Source organism: Neodiprion virginianus, chromosome 2, assembly GCF_021901495.1.
Source record: "Neodiprion virginianus isolate iyNeoVirg1 chromosome 2, iyNeoVirg1.1, whole genome shotgun sequence".
NCBI lineage: Eukaryota > Metazoa > Arthropoda > Insecta > Hymenoptera > Diprionidae > Neodiprion > Neodiprion virginianus.
In genome coordinates, this window is record NC_060878.1 from 11929323 (window position 1) to 11950346 (window position 21024).

At 36.4% G+C, this 21024-nt stretch overlaps 1 protein-coding gene across 3 annotated transcripts in view; it reads right to left on the minus strand.

The window, feature by feature from the left end:
- Positions 1-11789: 11789 nt before the first annotated feature.
- Positions 11790-21024, minus strand: part of LOC124298190 (zinc finger protein 395) — an 84689-nt gene continuing 75454 nt past the window's right edge. For all 3 annotated transcript variants that reach the window (XM_046749879.1, XM_046749881.1, XM_046749880.1), the window contains exons 5-7: positions 14617-14714; positions 13095-13350; positions 11790-12573 (exon numbers count right to left, since the gene is read on the minus strand). In XM_046749879.1, coding sequence (XP_046605835.1) covers positions 12358-12573; positions 13095-13350; positions 14617-14714 — 570 coding nt within the window. In that variant the 3' untranslated portion in view covers positions 11790-12357. The remainder of the gene's footprint in view (positions 12574-13094; positions 13351-14616; positions 14715-21024) is intronic.

Genomic DNA, 21024 nt, shown 5'->3' on the forward strand with positions numbered 1-21024 from the left:
TATTCCAGCACTTTTTGAAATCGCGAAAATTTTCGCCAAAAATGCAAAGGGGTTAGCCTTGCTTTTTTTTTCACTTTTTAGCCGAAAAATTATTGGTCCCAGATTCGATTTAAATGACCCTCTCCTGACTAATGGGACCCCCAGGAACTCAGAAAACGCAGCGAAAACAGCGTGGGATCAACAGGAGAGAAGTTACGAAGGAAAAAGCACCTGCTGAAAAATGTCGAAAACACAGGTTCTCGTTTTTCGGCTGTAACTCTTGCTCCGTTGATCGCATCGTATTGGGACTGCGGCCAATCGATTTCTCTCGCAAAATTACGTCGGAATGGTGCACGAAAGAATTTATTCCAGCACTTTTTGAAATCGCGAAAATTTTCGCCAAAAATGCAAAGGGGTTAGCCTTGCTTTTTTTTTCACTTTTTAGCCGAAAAATTATTGGTCCCAGATTCGATTTAAATGACCCTTTCCTGACTAATCGGACCCCCAGTAACTCAGAAAACGCAGCGAAAACAGCGTGGGATCAACAGGCGAGAAGTTACGAAGGAAAAAGCACCTGCTGAAAAATGTCGAAAACACAGGTTCTCGTTGTTCGGCTGTAACTTTTGATGCGTTGATCGCAGCGTATTGGGACTGCGTCCAATCGATTTCCCTCGCACAATTGCATCGATATAGACGTCATCAAGACGATAACGACATTAATGTTAGTTTTTCATGTTCTTTCCGTCGAGTCGACTCGACACTCATAGTGGCGTACGTTTGGAACGAATAATCTCAAGTTACAGAAGTAACATCCATTTTCCACACACAGGCGGTTGACATTCGCATATGATGCATTATGTATGAAGAATCTTGTGGTGTGACCTTTGTAAAGACAAAACTAACGAGGATGAATTTTTGAGCGGTTATCTTGCACATTCATTCAGAATTCAGAGGAGCCTACTATATAGGCAATAAACGTATTAAGAGTTTCCAATCAATTCAGACACTCCTCATCTTGTTTCAAGCCCATCAGGAACATAACATGATCATTCTTAACCCTTACTTGCTACACACATGTAGAATCACGTACTGTCCAGACTGAGGTGCGTCGCACCCCAGCGACGAAAATTGTTATAAAATATAAATTATTGAACATTTTTCTTCAAATTTTTTGTAGAACATATCGAAAGTTTATTTCAAAGGATCATGTATTTAATATAGTAAAAAATTAAATTTAAGTATACTGAAAAAATGCAATAAAAAAAAAATATAATAATGGCCATTCTTACAAAAACAATTGAATTATAGTTATTTTTCAATACGAAGGGCCTTAATTGCAACTGAGCTGTTTAGGTACCTAAAATTAAAGGAAAACCAATCCTGGTGTGATTTATACCTCTAGCTGGCAAGTAAGGGTTAAGCAGACGATCAGATAAAAGGTCTGAATGTCCAGATAATTCACTATTTCATCATGTAGCGTATTCAAAATTACAATACACATAAAAGAGAGTGGCACGAAGTGCGCAGGACCGAATTCCCTAGTAAAGCAATTCAAATCTCTTCGTGATAAGAGTAGCACTATGTCGATACTGAGTGACGATACTAATTATAAATAATATCAGACAATTCTTCTAAGATAAAATACTCGTATATATTTTCTTACGACAATCGTGATACATTATTAAACTTATGATCTTATCGTTAATATCGAGTGGATTACAAGAAATGATCGAATATTCGTATGAGTACTGTTAATGTTACAATTCAGGGTGAGAAGTCGCTAATCATTTCCTTAATGAGCGTAAAATATCAAAGTTATCATGTCGTGATAGTATGAAGTTCTTCTATTGAGTCTGCCAGTACTTTATACAACATATTTAGGTGAATACAAATTTAATATATTAACATATACTATAATTGTCTTGTACTTACAGAGGTAAAATCATTTTCAACCAAGAAAACTCACTTTGAGGAGGACCGAAATAAAAGAAATAAAAACGTATATAAGATATAATAACATATATTATAGGTAACATGATATCGTATATAATAATTAATAAAATATAATGTTTAATAAAATTAATGTGTGTGTATAATATATTATCATTTTATAATTTTATCTTCATATATCTAATGGTATAACTTAATGTATATTTATCAATAACAATAATCATTCGAAAGACACTATATATATGTACACAATTCTATATTTATGTATTTATATATAAGTATGAATATATGTTAATATGAGATTTCTTAAAACTATGTTCTGATTTTCTTTCCACCGTGTCCAATTAACGCGTATTTGTAGTTCTTCTTTAAATATTATCTATTTATTGGTGAAATAATTACTCCCAAGGTCATTCACGTCGCGACGGAAAAGCGACGTAAACGAGTTGCTATTTGAAAAAATATGTCACTTTTACCTCTTGATAAATTGTCGTATATCATAATTATTCACGACCATCGTCAGGTGTATCTGTATATATATATATATATTGTATATATATATATATATATATGATATGATGTATATATACATATTGTATATATATATATATATATATATATGGGCTATTCCGCGTCAACCGGATCAGTCATCTCTCAGATATTTTTTTAATTTGGCATGTGGATTGTGTGGGAGGAGTTAGATTTTTGTGCCAAAGCGCGAATCTCATAATGCAAAATTCGATTTTTTATTAACAATAACAAATTAGACTCCCATTTTTTTCAAAAATTCATAACTCTGGCAAAAAATTAGATACAATCTATTTTTTTTTTTCAAATTACGCGGAAAGCTCCATAGAATTTAAAAAAAAATACGGAATGGTAAAAAAAAGTTGTTATCAATTGTTTATTTAACAATTAATTTTTCAAAGATTTTTAAAACAGTGACTGACACGATCAAAAAATTTTTTAAAATTCTGACATGTTCCTTGAACTGTACTACAACCTGTGAATTAATTCCAGAGGGGTGTTTTTCTTCGTTTTCGAGTTAAAAATCATTAAACGTGTCGATGCGCATGAAATTGCGGCGCGCCGAGTCTCTACGTAATGGCGGGCGGCCGGTTGCCGTCCACCGCTACACCGCGGTGGCGTCGCAGCGTTATTTCAGTCATTTTCACGATGTGGGACACGATTGGAGAATCTGAAAAAAATACTGTACCTTCACAAGGCCTGCTCAAAGCGATAAGTGAAGTTTCAAGAATGTGTTTTTATTTTGAAATACGTAGCAAGTTATGTAATTATTATCATTTATGTGCACTCTCATGGTGTGTAACCGTTATTTTGAATCTCTGTAATAAAAAAACGGTAAAAAATACATTCCTGAAACTTCACTTATCGCTTCGAGCAGGCCTTGTGAAGGTACAGTATTTTTTTCAGATTCTTCAATCATGTCCTACATCGTGAAAATGACTCTAAAATAACGCTGCGACGCCACCGCGGGGTAGCGGTGGACGACAACCGGCCGCCCGCCGTTACGTAGAGACTCGGCGCGCCGCAATTTCATGCGCATCGACACCTTTAATGATTTTTAACTCAAAAACGAAGAAAAACACCCCTCTGGAATTAATTCACAGGTTGTAGTACAGTTCAAGGAACATGTCAGAATTTTAAAAAAATTTTTTGATCGTGTCAGTCACTGTTTTAAAAATCTTTGAAAAATTAATTGTTAAATAAACAATTGATAACAACTTTTTTTTACCATTCCGTATTTTTTTTTAAATTCTATGGAGCTTTCCGCGTAATTTGAAAAAAAAAAATAGATTGTATCTAATTTTTTGCCAAAGTTATGAATTTTTGAAAAAAATGGGAGTCTAATTTGTTATTGTTAATAAAAAATCGAATTTTGCATTATGAGATTCGCGCTTTGGCACAAAAATCTAACTCCTCCCACACAATCCACATGCCAAATTAAAAAAATATCTGAGAGATGACTGATCCGGTTGACGCGGAATAGCCCATATATAGATTGAACCATGTTTAGTCGAAATCCGGTCAGTTTCGTAATTTGTTTATTTGATTAAAGAAACATGTTTTCGACGTTTCGGCCGGGCCCCGCCGACCATCTTCAGGCTATAATATATTATAAAAAAATGTTTAAGAGGACATTCTAATTTATATTACAGAAATTATGTTAGTAAGAATAGTTACTGTTTCGCGTTACAGTTAATTAAAACTAATCTAATATGTCACATGGTGAGGTGACGTTTTTGAGGTTATGTGTGAACTAATTTGCGGTTGAACATGGTTCAATCTATTTCCCTGGTCACGAATACATCGCATATATATATATCAATCAACTTATGAATACATTAATCTTTCTCTTCATAAATATTAGATAAAAATACTACCAAGCCATATATTCGGCAGCTTGCGTTCACTTTATCACGAAATAGTAAAAGACGGACTTCACGTTTGCTTAATTATTTGTCCTCTTTTCTTTCAATAAATACGCGGCACAGTTACACTTCACAAATCCAGTTATGAAACAAAGATTGACTACTTTGGGAACATAGGAAATGTTCCATAAAAAATTGCCTGCTTACAATTTGAACAACTGGTAAAAGAACATATTTTCATTCATAATTGCAGGTGAATACAGAAATCGCAGTCTCAGATTACAACGAGCTCTGACGACCGTATCATACCAATATTTATATCTAATAAAACTTTTACTTACATAACTAACACTAACATAAAATCCTTTGTAAGCTTATAGCTTGATATTTATTACACATACTATATCATAATTTCTATACTGATCGATATTATTATGCATTTTCAACTACATATCTGCACTCAATACGGAATAAAGATAGACAAAGTTTCCCAAATTATCAACATGTGTATGTAATTCCAACGATAAAATTCTATTATCATAATGATCTTCTGTGCTTTGAATTCTTTCAGTCAAACTTCGAAAACCTACGTACATTCGAAAATGTTTTTCATTATTTATTCTACTAATCGAGAAAAATATTGCATTTCCGTTAAATTTCGGTTTCGAACAGGTATGCCGGGTTTTAAGTCTTCGTGACATCACAATCCGTATCTTTAAACCGTCTCAGCTGTCTTCGTCATAGCCAGAAAATAATTACAAGAAACATTGTGCTGTTTTACATAATTAAGGCATCTATTCGTCCATTAGCGTGGTTTGTTATTGGGATCCTCAAGGGGATGCCCTGGTCTATTTCGACGCTGGCGTATATATCTCCAAATATCGAAGTCCACGTATCTCAAACGCAAAAAAGTGCTCAATAGCCCCATTCTATACACAATTCTGAACAATAATAATCCAATACATTTTCATTTGATACAGCATTAAAGAAACTGCATTGATTGTACAGATTTACCATTGCGATTTCATAGAATTCATTACATTTCTTTACATCGGTGTCAAGTGAAAATGTTTTGGAATATTTTTGTTCATAATTGCATATGCAATGCGGCTGTTAAACCCTTTTGTGTGTGTGAGAAACATGGATGTCGATATTTTGAGATATACATCAACGTCGAAGTCGACCAGGGCATCCCTTAAATCCAGAAAATGCGATCTGCGTTATCAACACAGTCTCGTATTGAATTACGAAAGTGTGTTTTGACACATATTTTACTGTAAATTTACTTTACGTCAAATGAAATTCCAACAAGTTACATGAAAATTTCTGAGCTTTGATATTTGGAAAATCCGTCCAACGGGTTCAGTTGATTACACCTTTTGATGCCATGTTGCCCAGACCACGTCTGCAACATGGATCCCAATATATTTGTTCATACCACGTCCAGCGACTCATAAATACGCATATTCAGATGAATTTTACAGATCTTATTGTTAGTTGCTTTCTATTGCCTCTTGTGATTATTTCTTATCTGTTTTATACACTGCAGGTAAGATTATCAATCGTTTAAACCTCATTATACTCTAATATACGCAGAGTATTGCGGCATATAATCGAAGTATATCTAATATAATCGTACATGTTTTTACTTTTTTATACATACAACATTATACGATAAATATATATTCATATGTCTTTGTGTAATTTGACCAAAAAGAAATTTCATGCGAGTTGAATTATACTTCGAAAATTACAAAATTAGGCTCGTTTTTTGATAACAACGCTGTGGCTTTACTGTACCTATCAGACGTGAGATTACATTGACGTGTTGCATTCAATCGTGGGTATCAAAAATTACGAAAAGTAGTGCATGAGTTGTCAGCGCGAATGAGAAAAAAAGAATTACCTGCAATCTGTAAATTCATAAAATCTGTAACTCGTATGAAATTTTTTTAGTCTGCTGTACCTAAGTTGCATTTCCATTAAATTGATGAGATCGTTTTTGTATGTTATGTCCCGGCCATATGTTTTTTCGTTATTCCTTTTGTTCCTCCTTTGAATTGAATTAGGATCCTCAAATTTAGAAGATGTCATCTGACGGCATTAAACATACCACAGCAACGATAGCAGCCGGCGTGTGTAATTAAAAAGCGGTTATTCACCGGATATTTTACGCTATATAGATTCAATATCAGAAAATGACGGGTCAACGGCTTGCACGAAGCGTTTTGTGCCCTGGTATTTGTTAAATTCGCCTAAAACGATCAATTGTTCACCGACTTCGACGCCATGTTGCTGTGACGATCTCCAAATTGAGAATCCCAATTACGTTATAATTCTTACTAAGGGGGAATTCAGGAAGATAGACGTCATGTGGTATTCAAATTTGGGGCATCTGATTATTTCTACCGCTGTTAATTTTCTTTCACTTATTATCGTAACATATTATTACTCTATTTATAGTGCGGAATACTGCTATGCTAGATCAGAATTTTGATATTAGGATATAATTTTTCTTTCTTACTTTCCAAATGATTAAATTGAAGCTATAAATTGCACATCTAGCATAAAACTGTCGGAGAAACAGCAAAGTATTAGTGCTGCTATGAACTATGACCTTACGAATTATGTAACATTAAATTCATTTTGGTGATGTGTAAAATATCCTTGCCCAACCAACCAAAATTATATTACAATTGTTCATCTTTGTACTTTCAAGAAACAATTTTTTCGCTTAAGTCTGCAGCATCGTGTAACAAAATAAAAAATTTTAGCGACCGTTTGAGTTGGACAGTTTTCGCATAATGTAACTGTGAGAAATTATTTTGTATAAAGAGATCCTGCTGATAGTAAAATTGATATTACAGTTAGGCATCTGTATCTTTTTCTCTTTCACTGATCTATTGTGTGGTGAACAGTTCTAGTAAAAAAATTTCCAGCAATTTTAGTTGAAACTCTCCGAAATTGAATATTACGGACTGATTTCACTAAAATTCTTCGATTCATTTTCAAAAGTTATAATTTACGAAACAAATTCAGAATTTCTCGGGGGATATTTCAGAGATTTTCACCGCATTTGCAAAAAAAAAAAAAAAAATTGTGAAATAGAAGCCAAGTTGATGACTGCATACTGATAGTACAAATAAAGTTTTTTTTCGGAATGTGGTCAAATAGGCCTCAATATTTTAAAGCTCAGTTGATCTGATTACAGCTAAATTGCGATGATAAATTATTTGGTAGCACCAAAATCAAAGCTGCAACGTATAAATTGTTTGTGCAATCGATCAATTATCTTGGATATTGATGTGCACATACGTTTTCAAAAAAACAGAGAATGAGCAAAGTATCCATTCAAAGCGCTACATCTTTACTTAAGATGATTGAATTGAATTGAAAAACAAGTTTTCGCGTTATTCATGTTAGACAAGCGAAAATCTGTGTGATGTTTAAATTTTAGGATTCCAGCCGATTTATTTTCACCGCATTGGTACTTAGGCATTGTATTCTAGTTGTTTATTATTCCGAATAGTAAAATAGTTCTGCATTCAATCAGTTAATATATCCTATGAGCTATGATAGTATTTTACAGGTATTATGCTGATCATATTGCTATTATTGTACAAATTGGGCCTAAGTAAAGTTGGTGATGACGATTATACTTTGTAGTGTACTCGAAAAAATGTCTCTTAAGATTATTTCTTATTACATAGAGTTCGTTACTACCATGTAATATTTTCTGACCTCGGATATTTCGTATCCGTTAGCCAGGTGCAGTGAAATTTGTATTAAATTAAACAGTTTTAAAATCTAAGGTTGTCATTGTTTACGTTATGTATCCGTGCACTTAACCGTCAGTTGAACCACGTTCAAAACTGACTGCACATTGACTCCGGAGTGTTTCTGGCATTTGAAACCTTTCGTGTAGAGTCATATAAACGCTTTACACATACATCGACGTTATTTTAAACAGCTTACATCTTGATTATCGAGAAATGACAGATGAAGTTGGAGTAAGTACAATTGTCATAATTTGAAAAACAATCAAATGTACATGTACACTTACAAATGTAAGTCGTTGGTGATCATCAGTAGTAAAACCTTTGTGTATGTGACAATCAATGATATCCAAACACTGTTTATTAACAGGATATCAACGGATGTTTTCGATATTAGTGATTTACAATAATACAGTATGCCTTCCAGAGAGCTTCGCTCCAAATAATCATCTTACTTGTTTGACTAACAAGGAGAATATCAGACCTCCTCAAACTTCTAGGGTCGTCTCCTTAGGCTAAAACATGAAGTTTGAGTTTGCATAGTTTGGTCTGATGGACCTCTTTTCAATTTGGTTACAAATGATTATGTCAGCAGCTTGGTGAGTGAAATATCGTAACAAGCGAAATGTGGTACGTATTTTTGACTTGAATATTAATTTTAATTTACATCTCATCAAGTTTCAATAATAAGATGAAGAAAAAAAAATTTCAACAATAGGATTTGATATCTCCAAATGGGATAGAATATATTATTTCAGAGGATTAATGAGGTAACTTGGAATTCTCAACGATCAGATCTATTGTAAATTGAACAAAGAAAGGTCCATCAAATGAAACCTATCAGGAGCGCAATATTTTTAGCCAAAGAAACATTTGTAGAAGTTTCGATAGAATCTACGATTCGGAGAGGCTGGATACTTTCCTTATAAAATAGAGTTCTTGCAACAAATCAACAATATTACCTTATCTCAATTCACAATTATTTGCATTCGTTTAATGTAACAGAACTAGAATGAAGGGATTTGACACTTCTGAAATACTTTTCTCGTGATGTTAAGTTATTTTTCCTGATCCGAAAGTAAAATTGAGGGATCTAACTTGTAATTTTCGCATATTGTAATGCAAGACCTGCTGCCTCCACTCGACTAATCCTGCTCTAAAGAGCGTTGGACGGGAAAATTTCAAGAAACAGAAAATTTCACAGAGCTGTATTAGGCAGTAATAAAAACTAATTTTTTCTATTGATGCGTTGCGGAAACAACGTTCGTGCCAGTGGAACAATGTGAAACGGATAACACATTTAAATTGCAAAAAAATGTATGACGCGCTATTATGGGGGGGGGTATCATTGAACGAACCACTGTTACATGAGCGGGAATCGTCCAAAACAACGAATGTAACGAATGTATTTGTTGAATAGCCCCAAAGCAAATGGAACAATTATGAAGTTTTCGCTGTAATTTACGTTTCTCAACAAGGAAAATCGTGTAATCCATCATATTAATAATATATGTTACACAACATAGTTTACAGACTGTTTGCATAATTTGAAAAATGAATTATGAGTTATTCTCTAAAGAAAACTTTGGTATACAATACATTTTGTTTATAACCATGTTTTAAGAGGGTTCCTAACCCAAGAGCGTTTTATAACGTTCACGAGTTTTAAAATTGTATGGGTTCAGGAGTAAGCGGAAGGAAAAAATTGAGCAAATCAGAGTTAGAATTATGTAATTTCAGCTTAAATTAAAAAAAAAAAAATTATTTCGTAACATTAAAATCTGTGGCTGCTATGGCCACTAAAGTCATGGTATGCAAAAAGCTGCGTTGAAAATGGTAACCATGTTTTAAGCCAAACGAAGTATCTGACTAACGAAAACGAAAGATCGTTGAAAAGGCTAAGGTACCCTCTATCCTCCTATATATGGAACCGATTATCAATGAAGTTAACTTTAGTAGAGTTATGATTTTTTTTTTTTGGTGCTAAGTCATATTTTCTAGACTTCAGCAGTGTCTTCAGCTGTATATGTTGAACAGACATACGGATATTAAATTCGATCCATAGGAGGTTAATATTCCATAATCATATGAAAGTCGTGTATAAATTTCAAAGTAATCGGATGAGCGGTTTTGATGGAATCGTGATGAGTTATCGAAAATGTGGTTTCGAGTGGCAAAACAATCGCGTTACGGCGAAGCGGGACTGGAAATTTATGCTCATAATTTGTTTAATTTCGCGAATTTCGGCTTCGTCGATCAATGAAAATAAAGATAATGGACCCGACTACAATAATATGCAGAAAACGAAACATCGATGAAAAATTATTTTTGAGACTTAGGAACCCCATAGGTTACAAAATGTTGTCATTGAAAGATATGTTTAATAAGAGGAACAAGGCAAGCTTAACACATGGTTGTAAACAAAACACCAGCAAAAACATGCAGGTGATGTCTTATCCTGAGAAAAAATTGAAAAAAAAAAACCGAAAATAAAACATTTATTTAAATGATATGAAAATAATTCTGAAGAAATGTGTTAAAATGTTGCTCAAACTCTAATTTTGTACATTTTCGGGTGAATCACATCAAGTTTTGTGGCCAAGGTAACTATGCTGCCGACGTTTGGAGCTTATGCAAATAGTCTTACAGCTGTCAAACAGTAACAGCTACCAAAGTTGGACTATATAACGACCTATAAGACGCAACCTTACGAAATTTTAACAATTTTTTTTAACTAACTTGTCTGGCAGTATAGATCGGTGTATAAAATTAATTTTTCAATTTTTTTCGTTTTTATTTTTATTAATTTTTTTATTTTTCCCGTCCCTTAGAACCTGAATAATTTAGACAAAATATCACAATTTGCTATTTTTTATTTAATCAGACTAATCCAATTCATTTTCTTCAATTAATAATGCTTCCAAAATCCAAAGTGATAGTATCTGATCTCTGTAGTACACCATTTCCTGAACGATATTTTTAAGTGAACCAGGAGTGGCCAGCTTCCGCACTGAGCGCTACTACTCCATAATTGCCTATTCCTGAACACTTTATTCTTGTAACGAAGTTATCACAAAGGGACCCCATTACAGTTTGCCAAATGCTAAGTTCTTGTCCAATGCACTTATTTCAATTTTCCAAAGCCTTTGTTCTTTATATTTCAGCAATACAATACCGAGCAAAACCGGGCAGAATCGAGCATCGCTTAATTACAATTTGTTATTACATTAAATTTCAATTACAAATTATATGTGGAATTTGCAATTAGTACGAAATAAACAACAGATTACATCTGCATCTTATAATTAGAAAAAAATACAAATCACATGTTTTACAAATGCAATTTCTATTTTGCTTCCGTTTCAATTGCAAGTTACACTTGTAATTTATGATTGGCCAATTAAAATTTCGCTTTCAGTGATGTCAACAGAAATAATCATTCCACGACGTAACTGAATCACAGATAAAAACGCGCAAGGCCTAAGAATACCAGACCTTGGTTCAATAAAAAATTTGCGTTGATTCAGCTGCAAATAGTACTACACCATTTAACTGTACAGTGAATATTTGTCTAGTACTTTGTGCGATTCAAGTGTCAGGAACAAAGAGTTAACAGTACTTATTGTTAGTCAACCATCTTGTCTTATATCGACTAGAACGCATATTTCCTCACACACACACACACACATATATATATATATATATATACACATATATACACATATATACATATATATTGTAAAAGTTTGTTAGAGAATTTTTTCAAGACCAGCTGTATAGATTTTGATCCATATTTCTTTGATATCAATTAATTCGATATTATTTATTTTATACCTACACGCGATCGTGTGAAAATAGTAGCAGTGATTCTGCTAGGCTAAAATTTAATCGAAATTAGGTCTAACTATGTACAAATTAAATGGTGAAACTGAAAAAGCCGTTTCAGTAAAAGCGATGCGAGAGGACCAGCCTCGAGACGACTACAATCCGTCATGGGATTAATAAAACTTGGTTCACATATATAAAACGGTGTGATATTTTCTGATGAAAATCAAGAATTGATTTCACCACCTGTTAAAATAATATAAATAGAATACTTTTCTGTAATTGCTCTGTACCTGACAGTATAATGTCTTTAAGTCAATGTATAGAGTTAGTCTTTGGAAGGAAGTTCAGTCATGCCGAACCTAACATTGGCAAACTTTGGGGTCAATAAGACATGTCTGGAGACCAGTTATTCGTGGCAAGTAAGTGTAAACCTAATCGCCAAAGCGGCTACAAGCCTTTTTCCACTTGCACTGTGTGCACCAGAGCTCACGATGATCCATTCCGTACACCTTGCGGCATTTTTTCGTCTCTCCGCGCATCCGGCGAGGAGAAGCTGGCATTTTATTAGACACGGCCAAAAGTCCGTTGTTCGGCATGTAAGAGGGCAGAGTCCTTGGCGATAACTTTATGTGCTTTATAGGAGAACTCTGTAAGCAAAACACCAAATATATTGTACACTGTCTTTTTTTCAGTGGTAAATATTTTACAATTCGCCTATACAAATTTCGTGGTGGAAAAATTTTTCGAAGTACTTTTTCATATGTAAATGGATGTATAAAAAAATTTGGAAAACATCTTAGAAGCTTTGAATTCCAACACTTTAAGAAATTTTATACAAAGATTTCAAAGTTTCAGTAAAGAAATTGGAATTACAATTCGGAATTCATTAAATTATGCATTTCAATTATAATCAGCAGAAGATCAAATACAAATTATATTATATGTTGTTATTTGTGATTGAATAATTACAATTTCACCCATCACTGATCACAAGTAATCAGAATTCAAAAGAATTTTTCAGAGTTTGTCAAAGCTTTTTGAATCTTACAGTGTTTTGTTCAAAAACATTTAGAAATGCTTTTTCATGAGAGAAGCATTTTGAGAATTATTATGTACGAACATTGCTGCCTTACTCATAATATTTTAACAATTTTTCAAGGATAATTACCGGAGAGGGAGTAACATTGAACGTGTTGCTCCTGTCTTTGATAGGCATTGTAGTGTTTTCAACTGGGACTGCCTCTAGACGCAATTGTTTTTGATACTCTGGATCTTCATGGGGAGGACGTGCCATGTCCCGATGTGACATGGTGGGTGGAGAGCTTGTGTGGCATCCGAGGGCGACTTCTGTGTAGTAAAATTCTTCCTCGTGATTCGACATATCATCATCTTCGTTGTCGTCTCCATTTTGCCTTTCCTTGGGGCTAAGAAAAAGAAAAAAACTTTCAGTACTTTCAAGATCTTTATTCAATAAAATACAAGAAAATCGGCTAATAGACTGATCTAAGAGTATACCAATTCTATAATTTGTACGTAAAGAAAATTTTTTCCCGAACATGCACAGAAAGTAAATGTGAATATAGAAAGTGTTCTTCCTCTTCGAGCACAACTTGTAAGAATGTCTGTAAGTGTGTTTACATTTTGGAATCTTACGCTTCTGATGCGAAGCTCGTAAGACAGTCAATGACCGTCTAATATTGAAATGCGGATATGCATCATCAATATTAATATTAATCACGAGGCATTTTTCATTGTTGAAACGTATAATTTTGAAAAACTGGTAAATTCGAAAAATTAACGACGGAGCCAGGAATCGAACCTGGTATCTAGCGATGCTTTACCGGAGCCTTACTCCACTAGACCACCTAGCCGCGCTGACTCTGATGTCGTTAATTCCTCTCATCACATCACCATCATGATCACATCACCATCATGATCACATCACCATCATGATCACATCACCATCATGATGAGAGGAATTAACGACATCAGAGTCAGGGCGGCTAGGTGGTCTAGTGGAGTAAGGCTCCGGTAAAGCATCGCTAGATACAAGGTTCGATTCCTGGCTCCGTCGTTAATTTTTCGAATTTACCAGTTTTTCAAAATTATACGTTTCAACAGAAAGTAAATCTCGGGTTTGAACGTATTTTTCGAATCTTTAATACTTTCCAAACAAATTTTAATAGTTTCAGACTTCGCCGATGTCCACGGTATAATATGGGAGCTGAAATTCTGGCGCCAAATCAAAATGAATGCTAATGGATACGGTTTTAGTTTTACATCGGTTGGAAAATCATTCTCAGCACCCGTTATTATTCGAGTACTATTTCACGCCAAACAAAATGACAGTAAGAATTATTAAATTATGATGTTAGCGTTTCGAAGTCCTAAAAACTGAGAATTCGAGTCGCGAAGTTCATTTGCTACGTAAGCGGTTGGAAAACAGCTCACGATATTTCTCAACAGAATGGACGGTAAGCTGCTGCTCCGCTAGATGGTAACTGTATGCCGATCTGTCGCTACAAGTCTTTTTCGCAGAGAAAGTAATCCTTCGAGTAATCGATACCCGTTTGAATTGCAAAATTGTAGACGATGAATACTTGACATTAAATTTATGCTCAGTTACAAAACGTTATTCAAGATAAATTTATCTAATACTAAAATTGTGAATAAGAAATATGTAGACTCACCCTAGATGTAGTTTTCGTACGTGTTCCTCGATGGCAGCACAGGTCGTTTGGATATCAAGACATCCCGGCCAGGTGCATTGGAAGACCATGCGATGCGCCTGCAATAAAAGACACGTTGAAGTTAACTAGTTATACCTAATTAGTTCGATAAGGTAGGCTAATCACGTAAAGTATTTATTGGTTTGCTTTACTGGAGTTCGCATGGGGCATTAAGTGATTGATTCAAGTGAATTTAAAATGTGTAATCTTTAGAACACCGTACAAAATTAGTTTTGAACATAGGCATGTAACTGTGCTCTGCAAAAAAATTTCCGAAAGCAAAACGCTAGACAAAGTTTATGTAAAGTAGATATTGTGCAATGTACGTGAATTTTTATTAGTACGTATAACAGTGCCACATTTACTGATCAAGTCACTTTTGCGCATTTTTGGCACTAATGTCGACCAAAGATTGCTAAAGGCACCCAACCATGGCTATTGTTTTGAAGTAAACAAAAGGGCGCTGAGGGCACGGGGGGAAGAGGTGAGATCCTGTATTTACCGACTCGCGTGTGGGAATTACAATGTTAATTAAGTCGCTAACAATGGGAAATTTATGTATCGAAGCTCCTTGCACCGTTTCGCGCCCGGTTGCACTGATCGTGAGCTTCAAAACTCTTCATTTAGCTGACTGACCCCAGCAACCTTTGACAATTTCACTACTCTCGGTACCTGAGGGACTTTTCGTGTTCTAGAAATAATGAGGAGTGACAGGTTACAGGACTTCGCACAACATTTGCTACTGTTCGAAAAAAGCTCAATGGGTAAAAGTAAACTGTTACATCCCCTTAACGTCATCTTTTTCGGATAATTAGTTGCGGAGATGAGAAGAAGATAGGTAAAGATTCAAATAAGTGCGTACGGAACTTCATCGTGGAAAGGAATAATCGTAGAAACAAACACGAAAATTTCTTATTCTTATTATAAGTAAATTCTTTTTTCACCCAATACGGATGAACTAGATTTTTCACCTCCGTGTTCAAGACAGCCTTGTGCGGAGGATAGAGAATCGACGTCGCCAGTCCACAACATGGTCTGCGACCATTGCGTGTAATGTGACACCCTTATGGAGAGGGAGTATCGAAAAGAAAAGAGGGTGGGGAATCAATACCACGTGAGGAGCTCGCACCCTCCTCGTGCACCTCGTGTAGCGGTTAAAGCCGGCCGGCGCTCGTTTCGACGTAAACAAAAGGAGACGCCTACGCCACTCGGTCGGGTCATCGATTTTTCCCACTAGAGGTGTTCGAGTCCAGTGCGTCGTCGCCGTGCGGCAAAGTCCGTGGTGTTTAGAACGGTGGAATGAAGGAGAGGAAGAGAACGCGCAATAGCAGCTACTAACAATGGGACAAAGTACAGCCAGTTCTCAGTCCAGGGGAAACTGACATTGATGGACATTCCCAGCTGACTGACACATTTTTCGCGCCATGTATATATTCCAAGCATATCTTTCGAGGGATAGAGGAATCGGTCGAACCGTCTCACAATCAGCGAAAACTTAGGTAAAGGGATAAAAAACCTTTTAAAAAATCTCCAGCATTATTATTTGTGAGCCAATGATAGTAATCACGAATGAAACAGTATCTGTGTGATGGAAGTGAATCAGAGCAGATTTAGATAAAATATCATTTTCTATTACCAATCATCAATTTAGGTGTTTGTAAACTGCACCGAAAAAGTAAGCAAGTTTTCATCGATTTCAAGCAAGCGTCATTGATTAGTCGTTGCTGAATGCTACAACGAAAATCTATTGTGTTACTACGTTCAGAAGTAATTCGGAAACTCGCATCAGACCATTCAGACGGTCGCGTTATAAGGTATATTGTCTTCACTTTTCCATCGATAAATACGATTAACATTCGATTGTCAACAATTCAACGTCCAATTTGTCGGTACATGGATGCGATACGTGGATTATTTAGGGGTTTATTTCCTTACTTTAAATTTCTTTGTCTCGTTTTAGATAGCTAAGGTCATGTCCCTTACACGTATACGCTATTTGTTTCTACCTGCATACATGTAAATAATACAGGTATATAGTATTCGTTTGTAATTCGACTCGTCGATATGAAAAACTGTTTTGAATCGAAGAGATTTTGAAATATACCGCAAATCACACTTAAAGGGAGTGCTATATACACTCAAGTGAATTAACATGACTTCAGATTTGGTATCGAGAAAGCGGATTTTAGTTTGTAATAGACATGTGTATGCTTCCAAGGTACAAGCGACCTGGCGTATAACGTAACAGGATCGGTGTTACAATGCTGACGTCACCTGTAGCTAGCATTAAGTAAAACCCGAGTCGAACAGATAAATCCACGTAAAAATGCTTAGTGTCAATATTCCCAGCGAAGGTCATAGGATCTTGTTACATTCGTAACATATGGTATGACAAGGCTGACTGGTCACCGGAAAACTGAGAATTTGCCGTTTTCTAGTGAAATATTTTAATTTCTCTTTGTCAACCAAAAATTTTTGATCTTATTTTACAAAGCAAGGTAGCTCTGATGAGCAAGATCGTATTTTTGGGTGTCTTGAAAACGTCAAACAAAATACGTCTCTGTTTTTTCGTTCACAATGATCAAGAGAAATTAAGAACCGGGAAATGACTGGGTTTTATATAAAAATAATTATAGCAACCAGGCTTGAACAATTACGTCTGTAACTTTTTAAATGATAGGGTATTTTCCGCACCATAGGGCGAGATAATATTACACCTATATCATTACAATATCTTAATAAGACAGGCATTGAACAAGTGCTGGTTTATTAATAGACTTATCAAAATGAATTAAGGACGCTCTGGGTGCCAAGCTTGGCATGCGGGTATTGCATGAAAAGACACGTGGGACGCTCCGTTTTTTTGGCGGGATGGGGAGAGATCGGAGGTCTGGTACATTGGGCTATCGATAATGTACTTTACTGTACAGCTACAAACAATCGCTTTGTTGTGTTCGCTAAAACTCACGAAGCGATTCAAACGAGCTTCCTGTGTTACCGACAATACAGCGAGCTGTGTTTTACACTTTTTCTTGTTCTAAGTAACAAAATAGTTAGGTATAGGAATAACGAAACCACAGAATTTATGATCACGTTTGTATAGTAATTCGAAAAATTACGCAAAAGCGATGAAAAAATATGCGGTTCCGCTGTACATCAGCGTACCATAACCTTAAAACAATGAGAATGAACTGTACGGTTATTTGAAGTGTTTCCGTCAACTTTTCCTGATAAACACACAAGCATGATCATAAACCCTATAATTTCTTAAAGTTTGAAGAGATTTCATTGTTCAGGGTAAGAAACAAGCACAAGTTACGGTATGCTCAATCTGTCGGTAAAAAAGGAACGTCCGAAATTCCGTCCTCAAGGTCACGACAAGGATTTTCACCAAGAAAAAGTACCGCGTGCGCCTGGGCACGTACATTTTTTCAATGTTTTAGCCGTATTTTTCTTCATGCGAAGGCTGCACGGCGTCATAAGACAGCAGGACGCGAAGGCGCAGAGGGCGATGTCTGGCGAGTCACGCGGGAACCGGCGAGCGCCGGGCGGCCGTCCATCCCGGGGTCACAGACCTACTTCCCTCTCTCTCTCTTTCCTTCTCTCCTTTTTTCCTTCGAGTCCGCGTAGCCTGCATTTGCCTTCGTAGTTCGTACAAAAGCCCAATCCTTCTCTCCCAGAGTCAATGCACCGTCATCAGACCTTAGGCCTAGTTCACTGCTTTGAAATTTTGCCACCTTCGTCGGATTTTTTTTTCGTATTTACTGGATATTTTTTCAAAAATTTTCCTCATAATCATCGTCCTGACATTACTCAAATTTTGAAGATTTCGTTATTCAAGAAAAAAATAGTGAAAATTATGATTTACTGAATCGATCGGTTAAACAGGAAGGTTCACATCCCCTTCAGCTGCTCCAAGTCTTATTGTATTGAAACGTTGATTTCGAAGAAAGGTTTAACACTGTGACAAAGTAAGGTTAGCAACAGTGGGTAGAACTTTTTGAATCATATGACTAGATATTTTCAGCTATACGTTCCATTCGTACAGTGATTCATTTGTTAAAACATTCGGAGAGCGATGGAAACTGCGGGCGAACGCAGTACAACATGTTTTGGTTTAGATAAGAAAGAAGGATAATATTACCGACATCGAGGAGCGATAAGGACTCCAATCAGTGAATAATACCTGGACAACGCGTCGAGAGATATGATTGAAGGTTCGAAACAAAGAACGTGTGTCACGTGTGTAGCACAATGAATAACGTCCGTGTCATCTCTTCGTTTTCACTCTTTGTAATCGTGACTTGATGAGATCAGTTTGAAGGAGACGGGGAAAAAAATTGGAAACAAGAGAATCGGGTTCCGAGATGTCAAAAGAGGTATACAAAAATGATAAGTGCGTGTTACAGAAGGTTGAGGAAAAACAAAAAAGAACGCACGGGTATCTACAGCTGTGCCGCTGATCGCCAGGTTGCTGTACGTAAAGTCGGAGACGCAGTTCTAGGGTTGCTGCCCTGGTGCGTGCGTGATTGCTGTGTGCGTGTCGAACGACCTTACGCTCACAAGTGTCTCGCGGGACGAAACATGTGCAGCTGTGGTACAGGGAACATCTGAATATTATCATCCGAAGCGTCTTGATCCGATGCAACTAAACGCAACCGAACCCAACCAAACCTGAGAGATGAGCCAGAAGTAAGGCGTAGCAGCACGTTTGATTGTGAGAGAAACTTGTAAGCTGGAGCGATTCCTTCAGATTTTTTACTGTAATCGGCACGCAAACGTGATTCAAACCTACGCGCAAACCGATTGCGCAACTTGGTCGGTAAAACCGCAGAGTACAATCGCATCAATACATCGTGCGGCAATGTCCAATTTATCGTTAGGGCGGTTCAGCCCCGAAATCGATTGTGATCGAAAAATACCGTATTTACTAGGAACACAGAGTTTTATCGAGGAACTGCAGCTCTTCCAAGTCTTTGCTTACAAAATAAAAATATATCTATAAGACGGAATTTCTTGAAAAACTTGGTAGTGTGTTCAAAATTTTGCAAGGATTCAAAAAATTCACAATAATTCGCTAGATTACCAATATTGTTGCAGGGGCAAGATCGAATCGATTTTTCTGTGATAAAGAGGTTACGATGTCCTGTAGATTACTAAAAAATTCTATATAAAGTGGTAGTACATTAAGAGATTTACAAATCTTCTCTCAACTAATTACACATATAAATGTGAATAATCCGGTTCATCGAACATTATTTTTAATAATTTTATGCGATTATTTATTAACAGGAAGGTATTTAGCATGATATATTCAATGGGACAAAAACGTACGATCTTGAATCACTCAAAAGATGAGGTATCGTGCAAATAGTAGTCAATGCAAGAGCGATCCGTGGTATGAATTAATCAAGGAGGGAGGGGTGCGCACCATGCAGGATCGAGTGTCCAGGGAGTTTGTTTTCTTGAGAATTCCCGAGTCACCCCGGCAAGTATCGGTACCAGGTCGCATGTGGATGTGCGAAGGCGGTATGAGGCATAAGGGTCAATGGCCGACTCTCACCACACGGCGCAGACGCACCGACACGAGGGTTCCACCGCCAGTTTGTTTTGATTCTCCGGGCGTTACTCCGCCCGCCCCGACCGACCACGGCCGCCGCAGCTGCCCGACGGAGATCCCTCCGCGTTATACGCCACCGTAGGCATGTGTGGCTACACGCGAGTACCTCGACGCAGAAAAATAGTACACACACCGCCGCGTCCAGGGAACGAGACTTCGGCAGGAGGAACGGCAACGCAGGAGCAACGGCAGGTTTCCTTTGTCTTCGCTCCGACCGCGTGTTCCCATCCCCGCTGCAGCAACATCCATCCACAGGTTGTGGTTCACCCGGCCCCTAGGATCTTGTGGGTTCACCCGAGGGGCCATTCACTTGTGGATTTCACTAATTCAATGGCTTCGATCGCAGCGACATCGGCTAGATCACATTCTTTAATCGAATGAAATCGAATTACTTCGAGGTGACGCTATACTTGAGCAAAATTACTATTATATATTCAGGTTTTCAGATTCATTTTTCAACAAAGCAATAAAATTGAATTTTCCCTTATCAGTTAATAATTCGGATATTACAAAATGGCGCTTTTAAACGTAGGATTAATTAAATTAAACGTAGGATGCTGCATGCCAGAAGGACAATGTCTTGCAATATCCATTTCGGTATCTGGCCATTCAGCGGATTTAACACGAGTACACCATCCCCTTATAAATTATTAGTGTTAGGAATTACAGAGAATTCATTGGGACACCTACTTAAATAATTCAAAATCATTGCGTGTCAGTTGGAAATCACAAGCTAGGCTTGGAAATCA